The 9,824-nt window shown below is 49.4% G+C and overlaps 1 protein-coding gene across 1 annotated transcript; it reads right to left on the reverse strand.

Moving 5' to 3' along the window:
• Nucleotides 1-516: 516 nt before the first annotated feature.
• On the reverse strand, nt 517-8,906 carry LOC125424792 (renin binding protein; the record flags this gene model as incomplete). The annotated part of the gene is made up of 4 exons (XM_048482222.1): nt 517-1,304; nt 1,634-1,721; nt 8,116-8,247; nt 8,731-8,906. Coding segments are annotated over 4 exons (485 nt in total), but the record flags the coding sequence as incomplete, so codon positions are not given.
• Between the last annotated feature and the right edge of the window lie 918 nt (nt 8,907-9,824).

Consider the following 9,824-nt stretch of genomic DNA (forward strand, 5'->3'; position numbering starts at 1 on the left):
GTTTGGCATTATAACCCGCAGCCCTGTTTGTAGCGGGGCAGGCATAACCCATCAGCCGGCTTTTTTGCTTGGGTCCGGAGGGGTGGGGGTTGTGGCAATGCTTTAATTTTTAATGTAATATTTGATTTTATCTTTAATTGCATCAATAAAGCGATATATCAGTTCAATTGGTAGATCAATATATCGACATTAAAAAGGCAAACTATTAAAGAAAAGTCTTGAATTGACATCTGTACATTATGCCCAAACACCGATTGTCTTTTGTGGTGGGAAGTGAGGGGGGAGTAATAGAGGTGTGTAAACTGCAAAAACGTGGAAGGACAATGCGTTTGGCGTTTGCTGAGCTACCCAAGTTCACGATTGTCCATCTCCCAAGCATCAAGATCAACGGGCTTTCCCTGGTGCGGTCTGGAATCACTGATGACTTCTGTATAAAACTGCGAAGGTGGGAACATCCCAGTTTGTGGATCAAATGCAGGAGCAAATCAGGTAGTCGGACTGATTGACTAGTCATTGTTTTTTAGTGTTAGTATTGATTTATTGTTCTATCAATATGATTATTTAAATTTTGTGTTAAAAATCTAAAGATATAAAGATATGCAGGAGCAGGGAAGCCATGGACAATAGAAATTATACAGCAGGACAAGAAGCGGGAAGTAGTCAGCAACATGGAGGAAGATGAGGGGGAAATGTGCAAAGCAGCACAAGGGATGGGGGGGGGCGGTAAAACTAGATGGACTGGCTGCAGGTGGAGGGAAGAGGTCCAGGGCAAAGCTGTCCCCATTGGCAAATCTGTCCCACTCTGGCAGCAAAGCAAAATTAAAATAGTGCTATAAGTGGATTTGCTTGCCATGGAGAGAGTGGGAAGTGAAAGTAAGGCTGGAGGAAATAAGTTTGTAAATCTTGCTGCAGCGGACATTTGCCTCCACCACACAGCAAACACCTTGTGCGTAATTGGCCATATTGTTATTCCAGTGAGCTGTCCCCTCAGAGAAACACAGCCAGGGAATCGTTGCTGCAGCAAGCTTTTTTTCAAACAGGACGGTCAAGTCCAGTCTAGTCACGGGTGAAAGATGGTAGTTTGGAGTGTGAGTCACAGACAGCAGAGAGTGTTCCGTGGGGCTGGTCTGGAGGCCAGACAAGAGGGTGGTGGGAACAAAGGCCCATCTGGAGCAGAATAGGGAAGGAACATGGCCCTTGATTCCGAAGAGCATTTCATTCCTGGCTGAGAGGTTTCGCCTCGCTTATGAGTGACTCCAGAATTTCCTTGCACATATGCAGGGCACGAGGCACATGGAAACAACCTAAGGGGGGGAAAAGGCGCGGTTGAGAAAAGTAGGAGCAATTAGGTTTGCCAACCTCCAGGTGGAGAACAGAGATATCCCTGAATTACAACTGATCTCCACTTTTGCACTTTGCAACTTTTCCCCCCAATAATTTCAGATACTTTGGGATGGGCGGTTGCTGATTGGTGAGAGGAACTCATTTGGCATTTGATCTACATTCTAAACTGGCAGACTCTGTAGGGAAGGAGCTAATAAAAGACGGAAAGGCATTTTTAACTGCTTGGTGTTTGGGGATACCTGGCATTGGGAAGAAACTTCAAGCTCATTTCAGGTTCAAACTCATTTACCTTTGAATGGTCCTCCCTTGATAGACAACGCTACTTTGCCTTCCTGGGTCAGGTAGCCAAACCATTCTCCCGACTCTGGATCCCTAAACTAGGTGAAGAACAAGGAAGAGGGTAATGTCCCAGATCTTGAAGGGATCTAAACACCATGAAAGTGATGTGCATCAAATTATAAGATGGTCACCAGCAAAATTATCAAAAATGTATCATACATCAGATAAATGTTGGAAATGTTCCAAACAAACGGGGACATTTATTCACCAATGGTGGCTTTGTGAGAAAGCCACCCAATTCTGGAAAATGATACATAAAGAAATTAACATCATTCTAAATAGGAAGATCTCTTTGAAACCAGAAAGATATTTACTGGGTATGATAGATTTAAAAATGAGTAAAACTCAAATGTCACTGTTTCAATATCTAACAGTTGCAGCCAGAATTGTATGGGCGAAATATTGGAAATCTAATCATAATCCATCCAAATTTGAATGGCAAATTAAAGTATTAGAATTGGCAAAACTTGCAAAAATAGTAGATGAAGCCGACTATAAGCTAGATCATAATTACCAAACACAATGGGAAAAATGGACTCAATATATTCAGAAAACAGTGTTGTAATAGTCAAAATTACATACAAGATTAAGGGAAAAATACAAATAGAGATTTTTGGAAGTCTGCTCACATATATATATATGCATTATATTTTTCTTTGTAGTTTTTTGTTTGTTTTTATGTCTTTTTTTCTTAATGTGTATGGGTGTGTGGGGACAAAAGGTTAGGGTTAAGGTGGAATATATACAAATTTATGTGTGTAACTATAGGTGTATGTAACTTTGTTGATATTTTATGTTAAAATGTCTGTTTTATATTTATGTATTTTCTTTATATATGCTTCTGTTATTAATAATAAAAATATATTTAAAAAAATTATAAGGTGGTCTACGGCAGGGTTCTCCAACATGGTGCCTGTGCGTGGGCACTACGGCGCCTACTGACGCATTTCTTGGCCCCTGCCAAGTGCTTTTAGAAAGTGGAAGGGGCTGGGTGGGACATTTGCCAAGCTGGGCTTTGGACTGGCTGTGCAGATCAAAAGGCACCCTCTTCAATCTCCTGTCTGAAATGTCAGATTGCCGCGATTAGAGTTACAAATCACCTCACTCTGTGGCATTTTGTGGTTCTCCAGCAGCAGCCATTTTATGATTGATTCCATCCTCCTATGGCAGTCACTTTGTGATCGTGTCCGTCGCACTGGGTCAGGATTTCAAAGCTGCCCGCAGGCTCAAAAACCCTACAAGAAGGGACCATACCACCAGTGGGATGCAGTGGACAGTGGACCTTATGGACTTGGGCATATCCAGTGGTGGGGTCCAAACATTTTAGTAACAGGTTCCCATGGTGGTGGGGTTCAAACTGTGGTGCAGCACCAATGGGGCTGGGCGGGGCACGACGGGGCCGTGGCCAGGCATTCCGGGGGCGGGGCATTCCTGGGCGGGGCTGTGGCAAGGACGCAGCCTCTGCGCCGGTCCTTGGGCGGGAAACGAATGCACGCAGGCGCAGGCTGCTACGCACGCCGGTGCACCTCCTGCTAGACTGCTTCAAGGTCTGCGCGCTACTACTGAGAGGAGGGGCGTAACGAAGGCAAAAATCACCAATTAGTAACCCCCCCTCAGCACACATATAATTAGTAACCTACTCTCAGGAACCTGTGAGAACCTGCTGGATCCCACCTTTGGGCATATCAGAATGTCTCAGGGCCAAACTAGGCATACTCTGGGAGTTCTGTGTTCAGAGACTGCACATGATTTTAAACCTAATTTTCAGGCACGTGGGGTCCACTTTGGATATGTGCCGTGGTGGTGAAGCCGTTCGCATGCTGTTTTCCCTACTTGTCAGCTTACCTCTGAACGCAGGGATTTTATGAAAACAAAACGAATACCTCCTGTGCATTCTCCTGTGTTCAGGATACACCTCAAGAGCGCACCATTTATTTATTAAGATTTATATACTCTGTTTCTCCCCCCCCCCCACACCAAGAGGGAGTCCAAGCAGTTGCCAATCACCATTTTTCCTTCCACCATTCTTTATCTTCACAAAAACAATTCTGTGAGGCAATGGCGTATTTGCCTAAGGACAGGCGGTAACCTCTGTCCCTGGGCGCCACTGATCTGGTCACGTGGGGGGGGGCGCGAAATCGGCCCCTCGCATGACCAGGAAGACTGCAAGATAGCAGGAAGTTCTGCTGCCTTGCCATCTTCTGGTGCCCTCGGCCCCGCCCATGTCATCATCGACATGGGTGGGGCCAAGGAAGCCAGAGGACACTACCAAGTCTCCCCCTCCCGGCTGCCGACTCCCCTCAAGTCCCACCCCCTCCCGGCTGCTGGCTCCAAGCAGGCAGCCGGCAGTCCCTTCTGCCCTCCCCTCTGGGAGGCGTGGCCCCATCCCCCAAGCTTATAAAAGCAAAGGCCCTAGCACGGAGCCTTCCAGTTGCTTCTGTCCTCCCCAGAGGGGAGGGCAGAAGGGACTGCTGGTTGTCAGCTCAGAGCCAGCAGCTGGGAGGGGGCAGGGGGTGGGGGTGGGGGTGGGGCAGGGGGTGGGCCCTGCCACAGGCGTGGGGGGGGAGCTTGGTACAGATGTCTCCGGGTGCCATTTCCCCCCGGTATGCCTCTGCTGTGAGGTAAATTAAGCTGAGAGAGCTCCATGTTTCCAGGTTATCCAGTGACCTTCCACAGCAGAACAGAGATTTGAACTTGATCCTCCTGTGTCCTAATCTAACCCAGGGATCCCCAACATAGTCCCTGTGGGCGCCTTGGCATCTGCCAACATCTTTCTTGGCACCTGCCAAGTGTTGTAAGAAAGTGGAAGGGGGCCAGGTAGGGCTCTTGCCCAAAGTTGGCATCCTCGAGGTGGGGCTGGCGATCTCCTGGAATTACTTGTGATCTCCATACTACAGGGATAAGTTTCCCTGATGGGGCAGTGAAGACCTGATCAGCGATGCAGATTAAAGCATGTTTTCAGTGGCAGCTGCCATCACAGTGTCTGTTTTATTCTCACACACCCCTTTTTTCAGGGTATTTTAAAATGATCCCTTCTCAACACTTCATTTTAGCTTCCTCTATGTCTTTTACTTCACCTCCTGTGACAGCCATTTTGTGTTTGGCCTGGTCTCCTGTGGCAGCCATTTTGTGTTTGGCCTGGTCTCCTGTGGCAGCCATTTTGTGTTTGGCTTGGTCTCCTGTGGCAGCCATTTTGTGTTTGGCCTGGTCTCCTGTGGCAGCCATTTTGTGTTTGGCCTGGTCTCCTGTGGCAGCCATTTTGTTTTTGGCCAGGTCTCCTGTGGCAGCCATTTTGTGTTTGGCCAGGTCTCCTGTGGCAGCCATTTTGTGTTTGGCTTGGTCTCCTGTGGTAGCCATTTTGTGATTGTGCCCACAACTCTGTGTCAGAATTCCAAATGTGCTCACAAGCTCAAAAAGGTCAGGTACCTCCTCTGTAACCACCACATTACACAGGCTAGAGTCTAGACTGTCTCCACTCACTCCTGCAAATTTACCAATAATTTCTTCCTTAATTAAACACGAGCACAAAAATTAGGCAAGAACAGTAACACACACACACCTCAACACTGTTTAAAATAACTGTTTTAAAACCATTCAGTGTCCCTCAATAAAAAAAATTACTTTGCCCAAACCAGTAATTATTTTCCTGTACATTTCTAACTGCCATCTGCTACTCTTCAACTAAAGCATCTCTGCGTAGATTGCACTGTAATTTATCCACACATATGAAGGTCGATCGGGATTATGGGAAACAGAACCCTGAAATATAAAGATAGGCTTTTGCACTAATTTAATTGTGTGAGCTGCTGCCCAGGGGACCCATCAGCAAGCCTCCGTGGCACAGTGGGGATTTGAACTTGGCCATAGTCCATCACTCTAACCCAGGGGTAGGGAACCTTTAACACTCAAAGAGCCATTTGGACCCATTTTCCACAGGAAAAGAAAACACTTGGAGCCGCAAATAATTTTTGACATTTAAAATAAATATAACACTGTATATATTGGGTTTTTTTACCTTTTACTCCACTCATTCTGAGAAGCGCAGGGCGGGCAAGGATGAAGCCAGCGGCTCGGCCTCACCGTCCGCCGGGAAAGCGCCTGCCCAGCCCCAACGGGGCGGGCGAGAGGGGAAGCCTGCGGCGCAGCCCAGCCATCTGTGGGCAATTGGTGCGCCCGCCCTGCTGCCTGCAGGGCAGGCAAGGATGAAGCCGGCGACTCGGCTCGTGGAGCCGCAGTGCAAGGGCAGAAGAGCCACATGCGGCTCTTGAGCCGCAGGTTCCCTACCCTTGCTCTAACCTCTACACCAAGTTGGTCTTATATAAAGTCAGATTGTGGGGTCCCCCTGTCAGTCTACTCCAGTGGTGGCGAACCTACAGCACAGGTGCCAGAGGTGGCACTCAGAGCCCTCTCTGTGGGCACACGCAAATAGAGTTCGTTATGTGGGGGGAAATCATGCCCCCCCCCCCCACATCTAGGCTGGCCTGGGCCGCGGGGCTCTATTATTAGCATTAAACCTAAGACCTAGTTTTGGGGAAGCAGTGTGGGTAACCCTGTTAAGCGCTGTTAAACCCCACTGATTTTCATGCGCGATCCTTTACTTTAAAGCGCGATCCTTTACCTGGGAGTAAGCTCGGTTGCTGGAAATGGGGCTTGCTTCTGAGTAAACCCTCCTAGGGTCGTGATTCACCCATTGGAAGAGTTGCACGGTTGCTTCAAAGCAAAGCCACCGACTACCACCAAGCTTACTCCCGAGTAATGCACGCCTCGGAGCCAACTGTTTTTTTCTAAACTAAAACCTCAGTACTCAGGTTCAATTGCCATGTTGGCACTTTGCGATAAATAAGTGGGTTTTGGGTTGCAATTTGGGCCCTGGGTCTCGAAAAGGTTCGCTATCACTGGTCTACTCTGACTTGCAGCAGCCATCCAAGGTCCCAAGTAGAGAGCAATCACTCCAACCTGAAACTTATGCAGTTGCCTTGTGCTGTCATATCGTTGGTCCCTCACAGTCAGGACGGTCTACTCTGATTGGCAGTGGCTCTCCAGGGTCGGAGGCAGAGGTCTTTCTCATCACCTTCTACCCGGTCCTTTTAGCAGGAGATGCCAAGGGTCACACCTAACACCTTCTGCATGCCAGGCAGATGTTCTACCACTGAGCCATGGCTCCTCCCCATGAGTTCCTCTTCTACGCAAGCTGTTTACCAGAGTGGGCCACAGCTCAGTACAAGAAGATCTTACTTGTCATTGTCTCCCTCTGCGTAGCAACTCCGGACTTCCTGTCCAAGTGCTAACCAGAGTCAACCCTGCCTCTGAGGTATGATAAGATCGGGCTTGTGTGGGGTATCCAGGTCAGGGACAAGACAGAGGTGGATTGCCATTGCCTGCCTCTCCATAGCAACCCTGGGCTTCCTTGGTGGTCTCCCATCCAAGTGCTAACCAAAGCCAACCCTGCTTGGCTTCTGTCAGACATCGCTCCTGCTCTGCCTGGCATTGCACCCGCCAAGGCCCAAGGACCTCCTTTCACACTCAACTGTCTCATGTTAATGGACCTTTTGTGTTTAGTCACTGTGCTTGGAAACATAGCAAGCAGGTGACCTCACCTGGGCCCTCTGGAAGGGGTGGGGAGTGAAGAGGCTCCCCAGCAAAGGCTATCTGGTGGCCTTGAGACATCCTGAACTCCATAACAAAGCTGTTCACACCTTGTTGTTCCACTAATTGGCGAGAAGAAGAAGAAGAAGAAGAAGAAGAAGAAGAAGAAGAAGAAGAAGAAGAAGAAGAAGAAGAAGAAGAAGAAGAAGAAGAAGAAGAAGAAGAAGAAGAGTTTGGATTTATATCCCCCCTTTCTCTCCTGTAGGAGACTCAAAGGGGCTTACAATCTCCTTGCCCTTCCCCCCTCACACCAAACACCCTGTGAGGTAGGTGGGGCTGAGAGAGCTCCGAGAAGCTGTGACTAGCCCAAGGTCACCCAGCTGGCGTGTGTGGGAGTGTACAGGCTAATCTGAATTCCCCAGAGAAGCCTCCACAGCTCAGGCGGCAGAGCTGGGAATCAAACCCGGTTCCTCCAGATTAGATACACGAGCTCTTAACCTCCTACGCCACTGCTGCTCGGAGGAAGGGGGGCAAGGGAGCAGGAAACTGAAGGGAATAAGTATGTTTGCAAGGAGCCAGCCCTTCAGATCTGTCTTCCTGCCATTTGAGCCTCTGCTGACATCTCAATAAAGGATTCTGATTCATATCCAGAGTCCCAATCATTGACCGGTGTACCAGGGCCTAACACCGTGGTGGCGAACCTTTGGCACTTCCAAGCTCTGACCAGATCAGGCTAGCCTGGGTCGTCCACCTCAGATTCAGTCTCCCGTCTTCTTCTGACCCACAGGGCGCCCCCTCCCTCCAAAGCTGAAACAGAATCCAAAAAACCTTCAGCCGTGAGCTTACCTTGGCAAAAGCGTATTTGGCAACCTGGTCAAATATTACCAGGAGATCTGACTCCCGTGTCTCCGCAAAGCCCATCAAGAAGGCAACCATGGCTTCCGTATGAGGCCACCAAAGCTTCATTCCCCACTCCAGCTGTAAGACCAAGGAAAAACAGTTGTTCCTAGTAGTAATGGTAGATGTTGTGGTGGAGTGGGGAACGGTTAGCCCAGGTAGGGAACCTGCGGCTCTCCAGATGTTCAGGAACTACAATTCCCATCAGCCTCTGTCAGCATGGCCAATTGGCCATGCTGGTAGGGGCTGATGGGAATTGTAGTTCCTGAACATCTGGAGAGCCGCAGGTTCCCTACCCCTGGGTTAGCCCAACAGAGAGGGGAGGAATTGAGGAATAGAGATCTCCTGGAGAGAGGCCAGGAAATATCCTGGAAATATAACTGACCTCCAGACTTCAGAGATCGGGTTCCCTTAATCAAAAGGCAGCTTCAGAGGGCAAGCTCTACAGTATACCATAAAGTCTATATGTGAAGTCCCAGCCCAGGTTTCACACTCAACAGGCACAGTACTAAAATCTTTAGGAATCTCCCAGTTCAGAGGACACACCCCATCAAAGAGCCGTACCTGTGTAGGACACAGTCCGTCAACATCTTGGAAAGCAAACAGACCCCCATGCTCAGGATCCCAGCCCGAACGGAACGGCTGTTTCATGAACTTCTCCACCACTTGGGAGACAAGGGCCGGGTCACGCTGGTGCCGGGCGTGGCGGAGCAGGAACCAGCCAGCTTCAATGGCATGGCCTTGGAGAGAAAAAGGGACAAGGAAGGGACACGCCGGATCCTTCAGAAGGAGAAGAAACATTTGGATTTCTACCCTTCCTCTCCCCACAACAGAACCTTGTGAGGCAAGTGGGGCTGAGAGAGTTCCGAGAGAACTGTGGCTGGTCCAAGGTCACCCAGCAGGCTTCGTGTGGAGGAGCAGGGAAACAAATGCAGTTCACCAGATCCACTGCTATGTGGAGGAGGGGGAATTAAACCCAGTTCTCCAGATCAGACTCCACCTGTTAGGATGTGCCCTCCTGCCAGCACAGAGCGGGGCTTAGGGGCAAAGACTCACACCTGGCTGTGGGGAGGGGAAGCTGGCTTCACCTTCTGATATGTGAATTGCTCTTCCTCTGTTCTTTCGGTTTCCTTTGATGCTAGTAACCGTGGCTAACTAGAAGAGACCCTGGCGCCTTCTCAGCGGGAGGCGGCAGAAGGTGGCTAACTGAGCACTATTACTGCGCTGGCCTTGAGATGCTCAACTCCCAAGCATTCCTCTTTCCGTTGTGTTGTCTTCACATTCCATGGGAATCAGGGAGGGAGGATTTATGGCGGGAACTCTGAGGGGACAAATGTAACTGTGCTTTCATAGCCCAGCAGAACTGGCTTAGCAAAAGCCTTGCTAGGATCCAGAGGCGTTCCTCCCATTGGGCAAAGTGGGCAGTTGCCCTGGGCGCCGCCTTGTGGGGGGGCGCAAAAACTGCAGGTTCGTCTGTGGGATTTTTGGCCTGCAGATGGCGCAGTTTTTAGGCTAGCCCAGGGGTAGGGAACCTGCGGCTCTCCAGATGTTCAGGAACTACAATTCCCATCAGCCCCTACCAGCATGGCCAATTGGCCATTCTGACAGAGACTGATGGGAATTGTAGTTCCTGAACATCTGGAGAGCCGCAGGTTCCC

This window comes from Sphaerodactylus townsendi, unplaced genomic scaffold (genome assembly GCF_021028975.2).
Source record: "Sphaerodactylus townsendi isolate TG3544 unplaced genomic scaffold, MPM_Stown_v2.3 scaffold_1005, whole genome shotgun sequence".
NCBI classification, from domain to species: domain Eukaryota; kingdom Metazoa; phylum Chordata; class Lepidosauria; order Squamata; family Sphaerodactylidae; genus Sphaerodactylus; species Sphaerodactylus townsendi.